The 23,748-nt window shown below is 43.0% G+C and overlaps 1 protein-coding gene across 2 annotated transcripts in view; it reads left to right on the forward strand.

Annotated features, from left to right (window-relative positions):
* SLC9A2 (solute carrier family 9 member A2) overlaps positions 1–23,748 on the forward strand; it is a 50,412-nt gene that overhangs the window by 16,587 nt on the left and 10,077 nt on the right. For both annotated transcript variants that reach the window (XM_084844457.1, XM_084844458.1), the window contains exons 3-9: positions 507–757; positions 8,649–8,866; positions 15,898–16,100; positions 18,290–18,379; positions 19,543–19,613; positions 20,139–20,300; positions 23,465–23,567. In XM_084844457.1, coding sequence (XP_084700583.1) covers positions 507–757; positions 8,649–8,866; positions 15,898–16,100; positions 18,290–18,379; positions 19,543–19,613; positions 20,139–20,300; positions 23,465–23,567 — 1,098 coding nt within the window. The remainder of the gene's footprint in view (positions 1–506; positions 758–8,648; positions 8,867–15,897; positions 16,101–18,289; positions 18,380–19,542; positions 19,614–20,138; positions 20,301–23,464; positions 23,568–23,748) is intronic.

A 23,748-nucleotide genomic window follows, 5' to 3' on the forward strand; every position in this document is an offset into this window, starting at 1 on the left:
TTAGAACAACAACAACCAAACTATTCCCTAATAATAATAATAATAATAATAATAATACCTGAGCATGTGCAGTTTTGCATTTTAGTCTCAGTTGCATCATAACACTATCATTACTATAGGAATAAGATGTGGTCTGCTTCCTTTCTGCTCTGCTGCCCTCATCATCTGCCACTCTCTCGGTGGTAATTTGGGGAGGGGACTGGGTTGGGTGGGCTGCAGGGCCTTGGACCTCCACCTCAAGCTGCAACACTGAGTGACATGCGTAGGATTTCACATTTAAGCACATTCATTCCAATGCGAGAGCATTAAAATACATGCCCTTAAGAGAAATCATCAGGAGTTAAAAGTAAATTTGGCTCAATCATGTTCCATGATCATATATTTTCTGTTTTGAAAATTATTGTAGCATTTCTTTCTAATTGTTCTATTGTCACAATATATATATATATATTTCCACTGAGATTATGTGAAAAGGATTTTAAAAAGTTAAACTTTTCCTTTCCTAGGTCCTGTACAACTTGTTCAAGTCTTTCTGCCAGATGCGTACAATTGAGCCCATTGACATATTTGCTGGAATTGCTAATTTCTTCGTAGTTGGCATTGGTGGAGTTTTGATTGGAATCATTCTGGGATTTGTGGCAGCTTTTACTACTCGCTACACCCATAAAATCAGAGTGATTGAACCACTATTTGTCTTCTTATACAGTTACCTGTCATACATAACAGCTGAAATGTTTCACCTCTCAGGTATTATGGCGTAAGTATCCATAAAAATGTACTGTGCTAAGAATACCATGAATGTATTAGAAATGTTGACCTCTGCTCTTACTTTAAACTAAATAGGATCTAGCCGTGTGAGTTGCGGATATTCACAGGGGCTAGTATTCAATTTAGTAGGCTTAGTGTGAAGCATAGTTAAATAATTAAAGGTGTAATGTTAGCTTTTCTCCAGATTAGTTTATTGATTTCTGTGGGTTCATCTGGAAGGAAATGGTTTCAGAATTACGACCCAACTTTCTATACCCATTCACATTAGAGATGGGGTTTATAAAGTGAAATCCTATCTGACTAAGGTTGGCCAATCTTTATCAATGCAATCTTATGGCCATTTGACACATTATATATCCTCCCACATTTCACAGATGTGTCATACCAAGGGTCATTGCCTGAGTATTCCTCCTCATATTAGAAATTGCTGAAGGACTGCTATATGTTGCATAATAGGATATGTACAGGGTATGTACATAAAAGGGCATGCAAGTAAATTGACCACAACAGTTGCCTTGATATTTATTTGGTTGTTTCCTCAAATCTCACATACCCTGTTTTTCATGTGCATTCACATTTTTAAAAGAGTGTTTAATAAAATATTTTAATCTCACACTTGATCTTGTTCAGCTTTCCCCAACCTGATGCCCTCCAGATGTTTTGGGCTTCAGTTTCCATCAGCCCCCGCCAGCATGGCCAGTGGTCAGGAATGATGGGAGCTGTAGTTCAAAACATCTGGAGGGCACTAAGTTGAGGCAGGCTACTTTAGTTGTACTTGTAGAATAGCTGCAGTCATAAAATTCAGCAACAAGTGTTATGTTAGCTGGTGGGGCATAGTGTTTAAGAGACTAGACTAGGAATCATATTCCTGTTTCAAATCTTGCTACTGCCATAAGCTTATTGGGTGACAAGCCAATCTACATCAGGCTCAGCCTCAAACCCCCGTTCCCTGCCTGCTCCCTACTCCCAGTCTGGGCCACGGGAATAATAATGCTACATTACTTTATAGGGTTTTTTAAAAAAGTAAATATCACAATATGGTGTATATAAAGTGCTGTGAACATTGTGATGGCAGTATCCAACACTGGCGATTTGCCAGTGCCCTTTAGGTTGCACTGGCAGGAATGACTGCCAGCACAACGGGAAGCTAGCACTTCCTACAGCAGCCCCAGAAAGTAGTGGAAACTAGCATTTATAGGATGGAACAGGTCAGCAGAGCTCCATCTAAAATAGACGGTTCACCTATGTTTAAAATGCTTTACATTTTAAAATTTATTTATTTAATAGATTTATATACTACTCACCATATTTAAAAATATCTTTAGGTGGTTTACAGGGAGATAAATAAATTAAAATACATCATAATATACATTAAAATACATCAAAATAGTATGAATAAATGCAAAAAACAATTCATATAAAGCATTGCCATGGGGTTCCACAGGGCTCTATTTTATCCCCTATGCTGTTCAACATCTAACAGCTGGGGGAGGTTATCCGGAGGTGTAGGCTGAGGTGCCACCAATATGCGGATGACACCCAGCTCTACCTCTCTTTCTCATCAAACCCAGGTGAGGTAGTGGCTGTTCTGAATCAGTGCCTGGGCACAGTAATGGACTGGATGAGGGCCAATAACTGAAACTCAATCCAGACAAGATGGAGGTACTGTTAGTGGGTGGTTCATCTGCCCGGCTAGGTGATATTCAACTTGTTCTGGTGGGGGTTGCACTCCCCCTAAAGGATCAGATTTGGAGTTTGGGGGTGCTCTTGGACCCAGAACTGTCACTTGAGGCACAGGTGAACTCAGTGGCACTGAGCACTTTTTATCAGCTTAGGCTGGTATACCAACTACGCCCTTATCTGGGCAGAGATAGCCTAGCTACAGTTATCCATGCTCTGATAACTTCTCGTCTGGATTACTGCAATGTGTTATACGTGGGGCTGCCTTTGAAAACCATCCAGAAACTTCAGCTGGTCCAAAATAGGGCAGCATGATTGTTTACAGGGACTGGCAAACGAGTTCATATTATGCCAGTACTTTTCTAGCTGCACTGGCTGCCAGTCCATTTCTGGGCCCGATTCAGAGTGCTGGTATTAACATTCAAAGCCCTTAATGGCTTGGGGCCAGGTTATCTGAAGGATCACCTTCCATATGTGCCTACCCAGAACTTAAGATCATCATCAGCGGCTCTTCTCCGTGAGCCCCTGCCAAAGGAAGTGAGGCGGGTGGCTACTAGGAGGAGGGCCTTTTCTGCTGCGGCACCCCAGCTGTGGAATGAGCTCCCTAGTGAGGCTCGCCTGGCACCTACATTGTATTCCTTCCGGCGCTAGGTGAAGACCTTTTTATTTTCCCAGGCATTTTAGCATTTTAGCTTTCTAGACTTCTGGCTTTGCTGTTTTAAATCTGTATTTTAAATCTCTGCATTGCTGCTAGGTTTTATTCTGGTTGTTATATTGTGGTTTTAATGTTTTTATATTTTATATTGTTTTACTGTGTGCTTTTTGGTTTTAATTTTTGTGAACTGCCCAGAGCGCTTCGGCTATTGGGTGGTACAGAAATGAAATAAATAAAGAAATACGATATTTATAAAAACATTAAAACCAAATATTAACAACAACATAATTAACAAACAAGGCAGTGCACTCATTCAGGGAAGGCCTGGGTAAAGAAATGCATCTTTAATTGATGCCTAAAGCATGCCACAGTTGTCACCTCCCAAATACCAGGGGAAAGGCATTTCATGATATGGACACCACCATGGAGAGGGTGTGCATTTAAAATAGTAATACCTAGGGATGTATGAAAATCACTTACCTTGAACGAAATTTGATTTGCGGTGGGGGGGAGGCGCTCCGTCCCTCCCCCCGAAATTCTGGCGGGGGGGAGGCGCTCCGTCCCTCCCCCCTGAAATTCTGGCCGGGGGGGAGGCGCTCCGTCTCTCCACCCCCGAATCCTGGCCGGCTGGGCCGCAAATGGCGGCGGCTGTAGCCGCCGCCGTTTGCGTCCCTGCAGTCAGCCATGATAGGCTACGTAAATGTTTACGTAGCCTATCACGGCTGAGTAAAAAACAAATGAACAAACCGCGCGTACGCAAATGGCAGCGCCCATGGGCGCCGCCATTTGCGTTCCTTATTTTGGCACGTCTAGTCTACGTAAACATTTACGTAGACTACATCGAAAATAAGGGGAACGCAAATAGCGTAGCATCTACGCTATTTGCATTCCCCTTATTTTCGCCGTAGTCTACGTAAATGTTTATGTAGACTAGACATGCCAAAATAAGGAATGCAAATGGCGGCGCCCATGGGCGCCGCCATTTGTGTACGCGTAGTGTGCTTTTTTTTACTCAGCCGTGATAGGCTACGTAAACTTTTACATAGCCTATCACGGTATTTTTTAAAAATCTAGCCGTGATAGGCTATGTAAATCTTTATGTAGCCTATCACTTTTTTTTTTTACTGGAAATGGCGGCGGCGGCAGCTGGTCGGAAGACCAGCCGCCGCTGCACCGCCGCCGGAGCCGCCGCTGCCGCCGCCACCAGGAGGATTCGCCCAAGGTAAGTCCCGTCCCGGGGGGGCGGCAGGGGGCAGACCGTTTCACCACCAGTTTCGGGGGGCCGAATGCGCTGGCATTTGGCCTCCCCGAGATTCGTGGCGAAATTCTCTGACATCCCTAGTAATACCACAGATTAAATACAATTGTAATATTCTCACTTTAAATGTTGGAAATCAGTTTTACTGTAACAGGAATAACAACATTTAGGGTGCAATCTCATGCACGTTTAGATAGAAAAAAGTCCTACAATTCCCAAGATGCCCCAACCAGCATGGTAATTAGTAATTCAGAGAAATGCTAATAGAGTGAATGGGTTGATGTCTAAAACTATAAACAGAATGTAAATGTGGAAAATATATCAATGTAAATAAGGTTAGACGAGCCTCTTTGTTAGATATGAATCTAAATAGAGTAACATATTAATCTTGACCTAATTCTGAAATGTCCCATCTCTTCTCTTGGCTTCTATTAATAGCATTTTAGTAGTTTCCAGTTTCCTTCTGTTTCTAATTCAGATGTCAGTTTCAGCACTTCATGCCACTGAGGAAGTGGGCTCTAATCCATGAAAGTTTATGTCACAATAAATCTGTTAGCCTTTAAGGTGCCCCAAGATGCTTTGTTGTGTTTGTTGTAACAGACTACCAAGGCTACCCTTTTAGAACATTTAATTAGTACATAATGAGCTCCCAAGCTATAAATAAGGTGGTTGTCCTTTTTATGATACAGAGTCATTTTCCCAGTCATTTGCTGGAATAACTATTTCATAATGGCAACTAGTCTAACTTGTAGACATCTGAGGGAAATAGGTATCTATTGATCCTTGTGTTCCTTCCTGATGCCAGTCTATGTCTTGCTTTATGATGATCAATTTGTTCTTCGTATGAATTCAGATGTGCTGATCCATATTCTGTGTGGGACACAAGAACAATCTACTTCTCAATAAAATATTCAAAACAGTATGTTAGTTTCCATGTTGCTTGGTTTCAGTAGGTACAAACTTGCACACAGCATCTTGAATCCAGGTGAAATCAACGGGATTTAGGCAGCCAAACAGTGATCAGAATTGCAGCTAAGCAAATTTGCTATTGATTTTTTTCCTTCTTAAATAATGTTTTAGTTTCATTCACAGTCTGTTAATATGCTTAGAAATAGCTAGGGATATTGTGGGAATATCTTGGGATGTTTATTCCAGGACATGAACCACTTTTAAACTACACTGATATATCCATAATCAGGATGGTCACTGAAGGATTCTTACCTAAGGCATACTTAGAAGTGAAGAAGCAATTCATTAGTAATTACATGAAATGGAAGACAGTTATTCTGGAAATGCTAACATGGCTAGTTTGTAGTACTGTTTTAGCTGGATCCTTGTTTAACTTGAACCACTGTCAAAATCAGTGAAGATATAACATGTAACCACAGTTGAGGCATCAGTAGGAATTCCTGTGACCATCTATAATTTCTTAACTGCAGTTCATAGACTATGTCTACTACACCAGCCTAGAGTCAGGCTTCCCAGACACAACCATTCATAACCATTAGCCAGAGGCTTACTTCACAAATGAATAGACTATGAGTAGTCCAGCCCCCTAGACTGAGCTGGCAAAGGTGTTATTTTCTGACAAGATGTATATATGGCATGCTATAATCAGAACTAGGCTCAAAGCCAGATCATTGAGCTAAAGGTTCATTACCCTAGAAATGTCCTTTGTTCAGTTTTATTCCTCATAAATAGTCCTATGAGCTTACAATTTTACACAGGCTCCTGGTATTGTGCTACAGTTGTATGAAGGCTTCTTATTGGTATATGGGTTGAGTATCTATGGTGTTTTGCCTAATGGAAAATGAAGGGGAATGCATACCAGTGGGCAGCTTCAGAGCTGTTTTTTGAAAAGCTTCATACCCAGGACCTGAAGTGACCTTTAATGAAAAACCATGAGAATTGGTTAGCATAAAAAAACTGTTTTTGAAAATTTAGCATTTTGTCTGTACTCTTAATTCTTGCATGAAGCAAGTAGAACTTTGATTTATTTGATTTTAATTTTATTCCAGTTTTTGCGCCTTGGTAGAATGATTTGCAATTTAGAGGCTCATTGAAACTTTTGTAAAGTTTAGTAGTAGGTCAAAGAAACTTGACTGTATCTAGTGATCTAGATTTTTCCAGTCACCAGACAGAAACTGCCTTGTTTGTGCAGGGTGACTTGCAGTACTGGTAGGTCCATGATGAAATGCAGTTTATATTGTCATTAAACCCTTTTTCTTTTCCTGGTTTAAAGATGGTTTTAGATAAGTGAATGTGATTATTCCAGTTTCGCTTAAGCCAAATGAAATCAAAGGTCTTAAGGCCTTTTGTTGGATAACTAGGCAGAGAAACAAAATAAAAATTAGAGCATTGGTATTTACTTGGACATACGTTATTAAGGCTGCAGTCCTATATTTATGTACCTGGGAATGAGCCCCATTGAACTCGATGGGACTTACTTCTGAGTAGACATATATAGGATTACACTGTAAATCTGCTAAATACAGTGCAAATCATACATAATGATGTTGTATTCCAGCCATTATGGGTGCAATCCTCAATGCTGCTCTGACTATCAGTCAGTGCTGTCATGGGTAAACCTCAGGCATACTTGGGATCTGGGATACCTGCATGGTCCAAGGACCCTGCAGCAGCCACTGAAACCCATAGCTCTGGCTGGTTTTCAACATTTTTTTGCAAACCCCCCCCCCCCCCCCGAGTTGTGGCAATGGTTTGTGAAAGCACCTGGAACTGCCTGGTGAGTTGCGGTTCACATAAACAGCTTCCTCAGTGATGCATCCCATGTAGTTACTAAACACGTGGGCACTATGCTGCTGTGAGCCACTTAAGAGATTAGGTGGGATCCAGAGAAATATGAAGAAAGTTCTGGTCATGCAACTCAGCTTTATTTCCTTTTTCATTCTGCTGCAGCCTTTTGTGTCCTTACCACAGAACTGCAGAATGGCATGGAATATGATGTGTGTGGGGCTGGCTGTAACGGAATTGTTGGAAATCAGAGAAACGTCCTGTTCTCCATTCCTCCCCCCCCCATGCAAATTGCTACACTTCAAGAGACTCTCTGTATTCCACTTGCTAAGTTTTAGGTGTCTGCTTAAGTTGATTTGAGTAGGCACTTAAAATGTAACATATAAATATGACCCATGTATATTTGCAAACACTGCATTATACAGATCCTCAGGTTTGCTGCTGCATAACTTTTGAAATGGCTGTTTCAAGTGTGAATCTGGAGTTAGGTATACATTTGATAAGTACAGCATCATGGAAAACATCTTAGAGTTCAAAATTAAAACAGGTGGCATGGCAGTAATATCTACACAAGATATCTATTTTCAGTTAATCCTATCTCATGAAATGGCATCTTGTGAAAAGCAAAATCATGACATGTTGAATCCCACAATGCTGAATAACAAAAAAAGTGGGGAGACTTAATTATAGCAGCCACCTGGCATGCACAGTCAGCATGGCAGTATGCAATGTCCTTCTAGAACCACAAAGGCAAATGGGTTTCCTTGAAGAATAATCACTTTCTGTTTTCTACAAGTAAATAACAATTAAGTCTTGTCTGCAACAGTTAGGAATGAAGCAATATGTGCATGTTAATTTACTGCAGTTCTCCAGCACTGCACTGAAAACAGGTTTGTAAACTTTCCCCAAGTTTAAATAGCAATTTGTAATATGGTATGAAGTGATGAAAGAGACTTGCTGTTCAGCAACAGTGAAACAGAGCTTTCCCATGATGCAGATCTCATTGAAATCAGTGTGATTCAGTTGTATGTAATGACTCGGGCCCACATGATCAACTAACACAGCATTCCCCAACTTGGTGCCCCTATATATGTCAGACTGCAACTCCCATCATCTCTGGGTAGCACAGCCAATGGCTGTACTAGCTGGGAATGATAGGAGTTGTAGTATGAAGGACACCAGGTTGTAAGCTCCACTGAGTTCTATGGAACTTACTCGAGCTAAGCATATACAGAATTGCAGCCTAAGTGCACTGAGCTCTTCCTTAACTGTTCTGGCCTAAGTTGCTTCCTTCTTGCTATTGACTTGCCCTGCTGTTGTTGTTTTTTAAACCCCTCCAGGTTTTGTGTGTTTGAATGCTTTGACAATATAGCTGTTGAGTTGGTGAAATAGGGAATTCAGTAGCAAATTGCATCTAATCTTGAGTGACCCTTAGAACCTTTCTGGGTTAACAGCCTATGCATGTAGGATCGGGGTGCATAAACTTTAACGAAAATACGAAGAAAGTGAATTAAAGACCTTTTTCTCCTGCAGGATTATAGCTTGTGCTATGGCCATGAATAAATATGTGGAGGAGAATGTTTCTCAGAAGTCCTACACTACAATAAAGTATTTCATGAAGATGCTGAGCAGTGTCAGTGAGACCCTTATTTTTATTTTCATGGGAGTATCCACAGTCGGAAAAAACCATGAGTGGAACTGGGCCTTTGTTTGCTTCACTCTCCTGTTTTGTTTGATTTGGCGTGCGCTGGGTAAGAGCCACTTAAAACGTTCTAGATTGCACTTTAACATACTTTACAACTGAAACACGCTTATCTTTTATGGAGCAATGTCATTGACAAAGAAATAGCTAATCTCAGCAAGAAAGTAAAAACTGCTTGAAAGATATGTCCTTGACAGTGAAGATGGTCTTTCCAGATGGTTGGTTCTTTCAAGCACTAAAGTAGACCAATCCCTGATCCATCAGCTAAAGCCTGCTTTCATGTAAGGAATGGAAGAAATAGCTTTGTTGCCACAGAATAACCTGTGTGTGGGGCGGTGGGTGGTAGACAGGGCCAGTGTCAAGGCGAGGCATGGTTGGTTATCTGCTGAGGGCCCACACCACTGACAAGAGCCCACTGGAGTTGCTCCTTCTCTTCCCCATTGCAATCTGCTTGTTCACCTGCTTCTTGCTCTGGCCCATTCCAGTGGTGGTGGTGAGAAGGAAGACTCACTGAAGAAGGGGGTCCATTGAGGGTGTCTTGCCCAACGACCCTCCAAAACCTGGAACCACCACTGAGTGTATGTGTGTGTTGGGGGGAATTGTTTAATCTCTCATTACCTGGACCAACCATTAGGCAGAGTGAAGGAGTCACCTCAGGCAGCAGATGGTGGTGTGTGTATGAGAGACAGTAGCAGCCCCCGCAACCATTCCCCTCAGTTGGAAGAAAGAACCAAATGGCCTGCCTCATGGCCCTTAAATTAATCTGCTGTCCTCGGGTGCAGTAGAGGATATTGCTTCATTGCTAATGCTGATGCAAGAGTCATTGCTAGGGCTGAAGTAAAGAGTCAGTTTAGCTGGCTTCTGTACATGGAATGTGGGGAAAGCACACCTTTGCCTCAGGGGGGAAAATTCTTGGGCTAGCCCTAGTATTACAGCTTTTTAAAAGTTTTGGCCAATATGTAGAGTCAGGAAATGGGGTAGGGCAAGAGAAATGTATCCATGACAAAAATGAGTTTCAGGTAAGGTTTAATACTAAAATATGAAATTCTGTTTTGTTGTATGTTTCCACTTACCCAAAATAAGATTCCCCCCCCCCTTTTCTGACTATTAGTCCTTGGAGACCAAGGGCCGATCTACACTTATGGGTTTTTTAGTTTCCAATGAGGTTTCACCGCTTGTCTTTCACACTACGCAGTAGCCGCCTCGAATTGGAACCGGAATTTCCCGCTTCTGTGTTCCCGCTTTCAATACCCCGATATCCCAATATTTCCCCTTAATGTGCTCTGATTTTCCGCCTTCACTACCGTATCTGGTCGTAATCCCCTCACCTACCTGTCCATATATGGCAGTGTTTCTATTTCCCTCCTGTCCAGTCACAGCTAGGGATGTATGAAAGTTCCGCCACGGATCTCAGGGAGGCCGAATGCCAGCGCATTCGGCCCCCCGAAATTTGTGGCGGAACGGCCCGCCCCCCCCGGGACGGAACTTACCTTGGGCAGATCTTCCTGGCAGCGGCGGCTCTGGCGGCGGCTCCGGCGGCGGTTCGGCAGCGGCGGCTGGTCTTCCGACCGGCTGCCGCCGCCGCCATTTCCAGCTAAAAAAAACAAAAACCAAAAAAATGTGATAGGCTACGTAAAGATTTACGTAGCCTATCATGGCTAGATTTTTAAAAAACACCGTGATAGGCTACGTAAATGTTTACATAGCCTATCACGGCTGACTTAAAAAACACACACGCGCGTATGCAAATTGCGGCAGCCATGGCCGCCACCATTTGCGTTCCTTATTTTGGCACGTCTTAGTCTACGTAACCCCTTCATGGATCACTGCCTTGCTGTGGCGAAGGGGCTTGCGTAACTCAGTGAAGCCATAAGCTATGCTGTGCAGGGCCACCCAAAATGGACAGGTCATGGCAGAGAGTTCTGACAAAATGTGGTCCACTGGAGAAGGAAATGGCAACCCACTCCAGTATTCTTGCCAAGAAAACCCCATGGAACGTAACACAAGGCTAAAAGAGATGACGCCGGAAGATGAGCCCCTCAGGTCGGAAGGTGTCCAATATACTAGTGGGGAAGAGCAGAGGGTATTTCCAAGTAGCGCCAGAAAGAGTGAAGCGGCTGGGCCAAATCCGAAAGGACACTCAGCTGTGGATGTGTCTGGTGGTGAAAAGAAAATCCGATGCTGTAAAGAACAATATTGTTTAGGAACCTGGAATGTCAGATCAATGAATCAAGGTAAGCTGGAGGTGGTCAAACATGAGATGGCAAGATTGAACATCGACATCTTTGGAATCAGCGAACTAAAATGGACAGGCATAGGTGAATTTAATTCAGGTGACTGTCATATCTACTACTGTGGGCAAGAATCCCTTAGAAGAAATGGAGTAGCACTCATAGTCAACAAAAGGGTGGGAAAAGCAATACTGGGGTACAATCTTAAAAACAATAGAATGATCTCAGTACGAATCCAAGGCAAACCATTCAACATCACAGTAATTCAAGTCTATGCCCCAACCACTGATGCTGAAGAAGCTGAGGTTGATTGAGTCTATGAAGACCTCCAACACCTTCTAGAACTAACACCAAAAAAAGATGTCCTCTTCATCATAGGGGATTGGAATGCTAAAGTAGGAAGTCAAGAAATCACCGGGATAACAGGCAGGCATGGCCTTGGTGTACAAAATGAAGCAGGACAAAGGCTAATAGAGTTTTGCCAAGAGAACACGCTGATCATAGCAAACACTCTTTTCCAACAGCACAAGAGACGACTCTACATATGGACATTACCAGATGGTCAATATCGAAATCAGATTGATTATGTCCTTTGCACCCAAAGATGCTCTATACAGTCAGTAAAAACAAAACCTGGAGCTGACTGTGGCTCAGATCATGAGCTTCTTGTTGCAAAATTTCGGTTCAAATTGAAGAACATAGGGAAAACCACTAAACCATTCAGGTATGACCTAAATCATATCCCTGATGAATATACAGTGGAGGTGAGGAATAGATTTCAGGGATTAGACCTGATAGACAGAGTGCCTGAGGAACTATGGATGGAGGTCCGTAACATTGTTCAGGAGGCAGCAACGAAATCCATCCCAAAGAAAAAGAAATGCAGGAAGGCCAAGTGGCTGTCTGATGAGGCTTTACAAGTAGCTGAGGAAAGAAGGGAAGCGAAAAGCAAGGGAGAAAGGGGAAGATATATCCAACTGAATGCAGAGTTCCAGAGAATAGCAAGGAGAGACAAGAAAGTCTTCTTAAATGAACAATGCAAAGAAATTGAGGAAAACAATAGAATGGGAAAGACTAGAGATCTCTTCAAGAAAATTGGAGATCTCAAGGGAATGTTTTGTGCAAAGACGGGCATGATAAAGGACAAAGAAGGCAGGGACCTAACAGAAGCAGATGAGATTAAGAAGAGGTGGCAAGAATACAAAGAAGAACTATGCAGGAAAGATCTGAATGTCCCTGATAGCCATGATAGTGCGGTCACTGAACTTGAGCCGGACATCCTCGAGAGTGAAGTCAAGTGGGCCTTAGGAAGCATTAGTAACAACAAAGCTAGTGGAGATGACAGTATTCCAGCTGAGCTATTTAAAATCCTAAAAGATGATGCTGTTAAAGTACTGCACTCAATATGCCAACACATTTGGAACACTCAACAGTGGCCGCAAGACTGGAAAAGGTCAGTTTACATTCCAATTCCAAAGAAGGGCAACACCAAAGAGTGTTCAAACTACCGCACAATTGCGATCATTTCACATGCCCGCAAGGTGATGCTCAAAATCCTACAAGCTAGGCTTCAGCAGTATGTGAACTGAGAACTACCGGAAGTACAAGCTGGGTTTCGAAGAGGCAGAGGAACTAGAGATCAAATCGCCAACATTCGCTGGATCATGGAGAAAGCAAGAGAATTCCAGAAAAACGTCTATTTATGCTTCATTGACTACGCTAAAGCCTTTGCTTGTGTGGATCACAACAAACTGTGGCAAATTCTTAAAGTGATGGGAGTACCAGATCACCTTACCTGTCTCCTGAGAAACCTGTACAAGGGTCAAGAAGCAACAGTAAGAACCAGACATGGAACAACCGATTGGTTCAAAATTGGGAAAGGAGTACGACAAGGCTGCATATTGTCACCCTCCTTATTTAACTTATATGCAGAGTACATCATGAGAATTGCCGGGTTGGATGAATCACAGGTCGGAATTAAGATTGCCGGGAGAATTGTCAACAACCTCCGATATGCAGACGATACCACCCTAATGGCAGAAAGCGAAGAGGATCTAAACAGCCTCTTGTTGAGGGTGAAAGAGGAGAGTGCAAAAGCTGGTTTGAAACTCAACATTAAAAAAACGAAGATCATGGCATCTGGCCCCATCACTTCCTGGCATATAGAAGGGGAAGAAATGGAAGCTGTGACAGATTTTATTTTCTTGCGCTCCAAGGTCACCGCAGACGGTGACTGTAGCCATGAAATTAAGACGCTTGCTCCTTGGGAGGAAAGCGATGGCCAACCTAGACAGCATAGTAAGAAGCAGAGACATCACCTTGCCGACAAAGGTCCGTCTATTCAAAGCTATGGTTTTCCCAGTAGTAATGTATGGCTGTGAGAGCTGGACTATAAGGAAGGCTGAGCGCCGAAGAATTGATGCTTTCGAACTGTGGTGCTGGAGAAGACTCTTACGAGTCCCCTGGACTGCAAGGAGGTCAAATCAGTCCATCCTAAAGGAAATCAACCCTGAGTGCTCATTGGAAGGACAGATACTGAAGCTGAAGCTCAAATACTTTGGCCACCTAATGCGAAGAGAAAACTCTCTGGAAAAGACCCTGATGCTGGGAAAGATTGAAGGCAAAAGGAGAAGGGGACAGCAGAGGATGAGATGGCTAGATAGCATCACCGACGCAATGAATATGAACTTGAGCATGCTCCGGGAGAGAGCGCAGGACAGGAAAGCCTGGCGTGCTATGGTCCATGGGGTTACGAAGAATCGGACATGACTGAACAACAACAACAACAGTCTATGTAAAGATTTACGTAGACTAAGACGGCGAAAATAGGGGGAACGCAAATAGCATAGACACTACGCTATTTGCGTTCCCCTTATTTTCGCCGTCTTAGTCTACGTAAATGTTTACGTAGACTAAGATGTGCCAAAATAAAAAACGCAAATTTGCGTACGCGTGTTTTTGGTTTTTTTAAAAAAATCAGCCATGATAGGCTACATAAACATTTACGTAGCCTATCACGGCTGACTTCAGGGATGCAAATGGCGGCGGCTATGGCTGCCGCCATTTGCGTCCCTGGTAGCCAGCGGCCGGATGTCCGGCTGCTGGCGGAGCCAGCCGGTGGCTCCGCAGAATTGCTGCGGAGCACAGCCAGCCGGCCACGATTCCAGGGGGGAGTAATGGAGCGCCTCTCCCCCCTGGCCAGGGTTCCGGGGGGAGGGACAGAACGCCTCCCCCCCACCATCAACATAATCCCGGAAAAGTAAGTCACTTTCATACATCCCTAGTCACAGCTCTCCACAGCCCCATGTCATCTTCCGGCTACTGATCACGTAGCCTCCTCAGCACTCACTGTTTTTTCAGCAACAAGCAAATGGCTGGATGTGTGCCTGCTTGTCTGATCTTGGAAGCTAAGCAGCGTCGGCCCTGGTCAGTAGTTGGATGGGTGACCGCCTGGGAATCAGGCTTCCTGCATTGAGCAGGGGGTTGTTCTAACCCTTCAAATGAGACTAAGTTTTACCGCCTTCTATCCCCCGCTTCGACTGTTTTTTTTATTAAGGTGTTATCTTTGAAGAATCGTGGCTCCCCTGCGATGTCCCCCCCCCCCAATTCAGGCATGATCTTTGAATCTTCGAAGATCATGCCTGAATTGGGGGGGGGGGAAGGTTGTGGAGAAGCCACGATTCTTCAAAGATAATGCCTTGATTAAAAAAAACACAGCTGAAGCGGGGGATAGAAGGGGTAAAACTTAGTCTCATTTGAAGGGATAGAACAACCCCCTGCTCAATGCAGGAAGCCTGATTCCTAGGCGGTCGCCCATCCAACTACTGACCAGGGCTGACTTTGCTTAGCTTCCGAGATCAGACAAGTGCATGCACATCCAGCCCTTTGCTTGTCGCTGAGGAAACATTGAGTGCTGAGGAAGCTATGCCATCAGTAGCCGGAAGACAACATGGGGCTGTTGAGAGCTGTGGGCGTGGAATCAGCAGAAACTGGAAGAGTTTCTGATCCTCCAATGAGAGCCTCCGTCTTTAAGAGCAGGAAAACAGCACAGCGCTCGAGTGTGAATTGAGTTCGTGCGTTCGATGAAGCACCACAATGGGGAAAATGGGTGAGTGGATAATCATGTTTTAATGTGAGAGGGTTTAACCCAACAGGACACCGAATTCATTGCAAGCGTGGGCACAGTGTAGATTGGCCCCAGATCTTCATATTTGAAGGGCAATTTTTCATTTCTCCCCTTCTCTTTGGGAGACAAAGAGAGGACCTTTGAGAACAGAGATGGGGCAGGAGGCCATGTGGCCCTGCAATTTCAGTAAGGAGATTTTGGAAACATACAGGAATTGGAATTCTGATGTGTGTGCTTGAGAGAAAGATTAGTTCTTATCCATGTAAGTTCAAGAAATTAGGAAAATAAGGTGGTAGCATACAACTTTAAAAATAAAATGAAACCCTAAGGAATTCTCTTTATATGTCTTTAATCTGCAACAGACCTGGTAGTTACACAGATTAGCTTTTAAAATTCCTCCTAATTTTGGTAACCATGACATTTTCATCCAGAAAATCCCACACCAATGACAGTAAAAAAAGCTCTCTTTCTCTGTGTGAGCGAGCGAGCGAGAGAGAGAGAGAGAGAAATGGGGGTGGGAGGGACTCTCATGTTTCCCTGTGAAATAGGAACACTTGGGTAGATGTAACATGTAAATACAAGTCATGCATTTCTTTATAATATGATGCAAAATTAAAGACAACATTCTTATTTCATGTTTCTTTTCATTTTAAAAGTGTCAACTGTCTTAAATTTAGAGTCCTAAGCAGTGTGCGTGTGTGTGTACTTCTCTATTTTCCTTAGGGGTTTTTGCATTGACTCAGATCATTAATGTGTTCAGGACAATTCCTCTAACATTTAAGGACCAATTTATTATCGCCTATGGAGGCCTCCGAGGAGCCATATGTTTTTCTCTTGTTTTCCTGCTTCCTTCTGCTGTGTTCCCTAGAAAGAAACTTTTTATTACTGCTGCTATTGTGGTGATATTCTTTACAGTCTTCATTCAGGTAAGAATATTGCTATTATTTACTTGTGCAATGGGACTAGATTGATAATTGTGTTGAAAACCTGCAAGTAGCCAAGTTCCCAGCATTAAACATTTAATGCAAAAAGAAACACATGAGTTGGTAATCCTAACAAAATAAATGAAATTTACTCCGAAGAGCCTATAATGCAACAAATAATGCCATCTCTTGTCCTCTAATCTTTTATATGCTCATATCTTACCTCTTCTAATGAAGGTGCTCGCTTACATAAAGGCATAATACAATACAACATTAAAAACACAATATTAAGAACACTTCCAATGACAGTAAAAACAATTCAAGGAGAAGTAAAAGGGAGTGGCATGATTAATTTACTTACAGCCCAGGGAATGTCTGGGTGAACAACATGTGTTTTCAGGAGGCATTTAAAAGATGTCACATTTTCTACCTCTCGAACTGCACAAATTGTTGACTACTAACCTGATTTGTTTGAAAATGTAGTGACTTTCAGAGAAGATACTTTGCTTCCTCCCCCCCCCCCCATTACAGTTGGAGATAGACAATATAACCCACACTCAAGGGTTGAGTATGGGTTGAGTGTGGGTTGTCATTGAACTGTAGATTGTTGTTGAAACGTGGGTTATCGTGTTGTCTGAACCCAGCCACGCTAATAAACATTAATAGTTTCTTAACTACGAACAGCCCATGAAGAGAACCTATGGTTTGTTGTTGCATTGTGAACTGTGGGTTGTTCGTGGTTAACAAACTATGGTTTGTTAGCACAGCTGGGTTCAGACAACATGCTAACTCATGTTTCAACAACAACCCACAGTTCAACAACACCCCACACTCAACCCATACTCAACTCTTGAGTGTGGGTTATCATGTTGTGTGAACCCAGTCATTGTGTGTTCATCTAGTCCAGCATTATTTACCCTGACTGGCAGTAGTTCTCAGGCAGAGGTTTTTCACGTCACCTACTAGCTATCATACTAACTGGAGATGCCAGGGAGGGATCTCCTTTTTTATCCAGTCTAGCATCCCCACCTGTCTATCATGCAGCAGAATCAGGTAAGAATAAATTGGTACAGTTGTAAAGTGGTAGAATGGTCTGTACCATGGCTGAGTGCCATGTTGGCTCACATATGCAAAATACTCAGTGCAAGTATAAATCTAGTGCAGGAGCGAGTTTGCTGGGCTAGAACCTTTCATTTTGATGTGCTAGTCTTTTACCTGTAGAGAGTTTTTTTCCCCCTTTACATAAAAAATGGCATCTCCCACTTGCAATCTGAAATGGTGCAGTCCATCCCATCTCAGGGTTCTACCACCTCATTCTGCTGCAAGTGTAGACCAGTCATAGTAAATCGACTTTGATGTCTCATTGCTACCTTAAATTCAACATATCCAAGACTGAAATATTTATCTTTCCTCCCAAAGCCTTCCTCTCTTTGATTGCTGTCCATATCCATTGTCAACATCACCATCTACCCTTTTGACCGGGCATGCATCCTTGATTTTTTATCTTTTATTTCTACATAGCTATTACATGCCACATTCAGTACGTTGTGACTTTGCCTCAGCCTGTACAACATGGCAGTAATCCATCCATTTGTTTCTTCGCTAAATTTCTGGTTCATGATCTAGTCTGCCTTGACTACTTCAGTCTTCTCTATGACCTTTTGCTAGCACACCTCAGTCCTCTCACTTCTTTCTTTAATTCCACTGCCATAGTAATTCACCTTTCCCCATCACTCTGATGTGCATGATCGCAGCATGGTTAACAAACCCCGTTGTGCATGCCAGTCAGATTTCCCTAATTACCCTCGCTGGCGTGGCTGTGTCATCCAAACCCTGGTGACATGGCTTGGGGTGGGGGGGCAGCAACCCTCAAATAACCCAACAACAGCCCGTGTGTTATTTGACCAAACTGCAATTGTGCGAAATGGGCCAGTGTGAAACCTCTCCTCAAATCCTGTCTCCTATCATACATAACACAAATTTCTTGTCCTTACTTTTAAATATCTCCACAGCCTTAAGCCACCTGCTGAACATTCAGACTCATTGATTTCAATGGGTCTCCTCTAAGCATGACTAAATCTGGATCCAACCTATTGAATTACATGCTGAACAGAACATGAAAATAATGCATTGGAAAGGAACTTTTAAAATCTGAAGTGATTTTCATGCTTCTTTCTGTGTTTTCTGCACAGGGAATAACAATCCGCCCACTGGTGGAATTTCTTGATGTTAAAAGATCAAATAAAAAGCAACCAGCTGTCAGTGAGGAAATTTACTGTCGGGTATGTTTGCAGTTCTGGGTGCATAGTATACCACTGGGATATGCATTGAAATTTTATTTTAATAGCTAAATGTTTCTTCTTCAGTAGGAAATAATTAAATAATTACGTCTTTGCATCATGTAAGCAGTGTACTTGTTACATAAATGTATTGTTCATTGTAAGAAGCTTTGTATTTTATATCAGCACATCTCTGATGCTCTTGTCTACTTTCTCTTTGCTATTTTTAATCTATTTATTCATAATATTTATAACCCAAAGTATTTATAATTGTAGAGCTGATTCCTTCACAACGTGATGTACACAAAAAGATACAATAGATATATCAGAGTCATCGGAAAACTGTTCTGAATCATACAAGATAATTTATGGTTTTAATTAAAGGCAGCAGTGAAAAGTCTTCAAGGCCTGTTTAAACGTCTCTACCATAGGGGCAAATTGAAAGTCAATTGAAAAGGAGTTCAATTGAAAGTCGATTGAAAAGGAGTTCCACAGTTGTGGGGCCACCACCAAGAAGACCTTGCTTCTTGTGCTTGCCAACCTACCTGATCTTACTGAATCATGATCTCTGAACCTTAGTACATGGGCAGGAACATATGGGTGAAGGCAGACCTTCAGATAATATGGTCTCAAACCATTTCGGCTTTAAAGGGTAACACTAACACTTTGAATTGTGCCCTGAAATGTACCAGTGTAATTGGTGCAACATCAGCGTTAAACGTTCAGACTTTTGGCGTCAACCAGCATCCAGGCAGTCGCATTTTGCACCAGCTGCAGCTATGAGACTGTCTTCAAAGGCAGCCCCACATAAAGTGCAATACAGTCGTCCAGTTTAGAGGTAACTAGTGCATGGGTAACAGAGGCAGCTTCAGCTGCTCCAGATAGGGCCACAGCTGGTGTACAAGCCTGAGTTATATAAGGCATGCCTGGTCATTGTCTCTATCTGGGCTACTCCAGAGAGGAATAAGTTCAGGAGCACCCCCAGGCTATGCAGTGGGTCCTTCAAGGCAGGTACTACCCTATCCAGGACCAGTTTCACATCACCCCAGATCACGCGAAGATGTTCTACAATAGGTCTCAGTGGTAGAATGAGGCTTCTGTTAGGGCCACATGTAGGAACAAACTATTGCACAAACACAAGTAATGAATCTGTTTCTACATTTTAGTTCTTTGATCATGTGAAGGCTGGCATTGAAGATGTGTGTGGACACTGGGGTCACAACTTTTGGAGAGATAAGTAAGTAGATTATTGAAACCCTGTTGAAGAACTAAGGGAGAAGGTCAGCCAGATTCCTTATTTCAGTATTTACATTCTGATATTTGTAATTCTATAAAATATTACTTTGAGTGGCTCTATTTAAGGATGAATTATTTTTAGCAAATCTGACTACTAAATATCTAATTAATTTAGGCTGCATTGCTACATACATTTACCTGGGAATAAGTTCCATTAAACTCAATATGTCTTACTTCTTCGACATGCATAGGGTCGCGCTGTTAAGCTGTTAGTTCTCTGTCTCACCTCTGACTTGTCCTGTCTTCCACCTGTCTAATGTCCTGTCCTGTCTTCCACCTGTCTTCATGAATTCAAAACTTGACTTTATTTAGAATCAATTTTTTTTAAATCCTATGTTCAAGATACAATTGCTTGCTAATGTTCACAGAGAAATCTGCTGAGCCTTCAGTTCAACCATGGAGCCATTCTAGTTTATATGTGTTTACAACACAAACTAATCATCACCATTGCTTTTACTCCTGAAAGGTTTTTGAAATTTGACAAGAAGTACTTGCGAAGACTTCTAATTAGGGAAAGTCAGCCTAAATCAAGTATAGTTTCCCTGTACAAGAAACTTGAAATAAAGCATGCCATTGAGATGGCAGAGAGTGGAATGATAAGCACAGTGCCATCTCTATCTTCTCTCATGTAAGTAGAGGGGGTATGGACTAATATCATTGCCAGTTTGTATCTTGGTAGAGTTATGATTTCACATGCAGACAGAGAATTTGCCTTGAAGTTTGCATTCTACCACTGCCTAATAATAGGCAATTGCACATGTATGGTATTTTCTGCATTTAGGGCTGGAAGGACTTATACTGATATTTTGATAATAGTAGCATTGATTTTATTTATTTATTTATTTACATTTAATTGATTGAGTAATGTGTTGAAAAGCAGATTCTCAACTAAAACATATTTAATCAATTGACAGCCATGCCAACAATTAATTTGAACTACATTCTGCAATGTTTATACTTGAAAGAACCTGTGGCTTAACACTAGGGCTGTGCACCACTCCAATCCGAAGCCTGAATAACGAGACAAAGCGGTCTGATTCAGAGGTGCCTCGTCACGATCAGGAGCAGATCAGAATAGCAAAGAGGCACCCCCGAAGCGAAGCAGCTCATGAATGGGGCGCCTCGACTGCCTTGGAGATTTGTAGCTTTGCCTATGCCTTCTGAGCAGCCCTGACAGGCTGTCTCCAAAATGTATCAACTTGTCAAAGATCATGGGAGGGAGAGGAGGAGGGAGGGGGGAAGGGAGAGGAGGCGGAGGTGCCAGATGTATCAATTTGAGACAGAACCAGCCACGGGGAGGGGCAGCAGATGAGGGAGGGGGGAAGGGGAAGGGAGGGGGGAATGAGCTTTGCTGGGAGTCATCCATCATTTGCTCACTGTAAGAGAGGTGGTGTTACTGGAGAGGAGTTATTTGGCTAGAGCAGTGGTGTCCAAAGTGGGGTGCACGCATCCCAGTGGTTGAGCAAGATGATCCATTGGGGTGCATGAGCCACCTGATAACTGAGCAGCCTCCCGCTGCCCTGACGAGCTGCCATTGTGTGCAGTGATGGTGGTGGTGGCAGCAGCAGCAGGATGGGATGGGAGCCAGGAGGGAAGATCCATGGCATTTCTCTCTCGGCTCCAGTCCTATCCTGTCTCCGCTGTGGCCACCAAGAGCAACTGCACCAGGCTCTGCCAGGCACAGCAGAGGAAGCTGTGGCACCTGAGCAGCTGGCATCCTGTCAAAGGAGAGCGGGAAGATTAACCATTTGGCAGAACGAAGCTGAGAAGAAAGCGTGTGCTATGACAGCTATGTCTCCCCACCCCACCCTTCTGTAATAGGTTTACCGTTCATTCTTGTTGTTTGTTCATTTAAAAAACCAGAAAATTTCACTGTAGTTGCTTATTTCTCCCCACCCCCACCTTTTCAATTCTCTCTCAACCATTAGTTTGTCCTTACTTTGATTCTGTGTGTGTGTGTGTGTGTGTATAATCTTTCCTTTCCTTGTTCTTGGCTCCGTTCCACCATGGCCCTTCTCAGTTCCTGTATTCCTTCTAGGGATGGTGGAGAAATCCACCACGGACTCCAGTGAGGCTAGATTCTTTAGAATCTGGCCCCCTGGAGTCCGTGGCAGAACGGACTGCTCCCCCCCCGCCACCCCCAAAATCCTCCCTGGACAGACTCTACCTGCTGCCAGCCAGCCTGGGTCCATCTGCTGCTGCTGTCCATCCGCTGCCCCGGACTGCAGATGCAAATGGCGTCTGGTATAGCCGATGCCATTTGCATCCCTGCTCTTTGCCATGATAGCCTACGTAAAAATTTACGTACCCTATCACCGGATGGCATTTGTGGCTGCAGCCTGGCAGCGGACGGAAGTCTGGCTGTGGACGGGCCCGGCTGGCGGCTCCGCAGACTTGCTGTGGAACGGAGCTGGCCAGGGAGCTCCTACCCCCGCGGACACCCAGACCGGAAAGGTAAGTGGGTTTTGTACACCCCTAATTCCTTCCCTTCCCATTTTTGATCTCTTTCCCCTATTTTTTTTTAAATATATTAAAAAAAACCCTTTCTCTTCTGTTAGGATTATAGTTAGTCCCCTCCCACTGCTTTCTTGTAGTTTAGTGTTTGCTTTTCTTTTGCTGTTGTGTGTCTGTGTATGTGCTTGTGCTGTGTGGACAAGCAAACAGCATGTGTCAAAAGACTACATGCCGTTCACATTTCCAAAAACAGTGGGCAAAGCACTACACACATTAACAGCTATTATTTAAATAATATAATACTACACTGTGTGTGGCAAAGCAAGCAAGCCCAATATGAGGCATCTTCAGGGTCTTGGCAGGGGCAGAGGTGGGGGAGGTGGTGCTGTGCCCTCCTGGCAGGGTTGCTGTGTTGCTTCCTGCCTACCAGCCAAGGTTTTCCCAGGCAATTCAGCCAAAGAGACCCTGAGGTTATTGACTGTGAATAGGAAAGTAGTACTAGTGGAAAGGAGTTATTTGCACTTCAAAGAAACCTACAGCAGAGTTTAGGGATAGTGACCTCTTCACTGCTTCAACACCTAACTTTATTATCCCTTTATGATCTTTGGTTTCAATTTCTGAGAACAGCACATTACCTGTGCCTAGCACAAAAACCCCTGGGCCAAACTGTCTGAGATTTGGTGGGTGGGATGTTGTCCAGGGTGCTGTGCATTCCCCAATTTTCATGCACTTCTGTGCAGTCAGTGAAAAATTACAGTTCTTTGAGAGATTTCCTTGCAAAAATCAAATTTCACCTGCACCTAGCACAAAAACTAGTGGGCCAAACTGAGATTTAGCAGGTGGCATGCCCTCCAAGGGGGCTGAGACTTCCCCAAATTCCATGTATTTATCATGAAAACTGAAAAAGGTATGGCCATTTTTTTCCCATTCAAGTCAATGGGAAAATGCCAAAAATGAGTGATTCTGAATATTGCTTCATATTTGAGTTGAAGCGGATGGGGTCCGAATTGATCCAAAACAAAGTGGCACCACTTCGGAAGATCCAAAGCGGCATCCGAAGCAAAGGGATGGGTGGGTCCGTGCACAGCCCTATTTAACACTATTCAGGAAAATTGAGGATGTTGCTTGTATTCTATCTACTTACTTACATTCTGAGCAATTTGAGGAGACGTGCAAAGTTAAAGTCAGAGAGCTAGGATTTAAAAAACAGAAATTTAAGAAATTATGGGCACATTTTTCTCCCTCCAAAATGCTGTTTTATAACCTAGGGCAAGTATAATTCATAGTATTACAAGTTATTACGTATTTAGCTCTACATTTTATTTTATCTTGCAACAGTGAACATCAAGAAGAAGAAAAAAAAATAAGTCCTTTTTATCCTGGCCAGACGGATGATATAAGAGATATTTTAACAAAGAATCTCTATCAAATACGACAGAGAGTAAGTAGAAAACAGTATTAATGGAACACCCTGTTGTGAATATATCTAGTTCCTCAGCTGGTGATGTTTTTTCTCCCCTATTAAAAGCACTAGGATGCCATCCTAAGCAAGCTTACTTGGAAGTAATTTCCATTAAAATCAGTGGGACTTGCCTCCAAGCAAATGTATTTAGGATTAGTGT

Source organism: Heloderma suspectum, chromosome 3 (genome assembly GCF_057233095.1).
Source record: "Heloderma suspectum isolate Gila_16-S chromosome 3, 16-S_ref, whole genome shotgun sequence".
NCBI lineage: Eukaryota > Metazoa > Chordata > Lepidosauria > Squamata > Helodermatidae > Heloderma > Heloderma suspectum.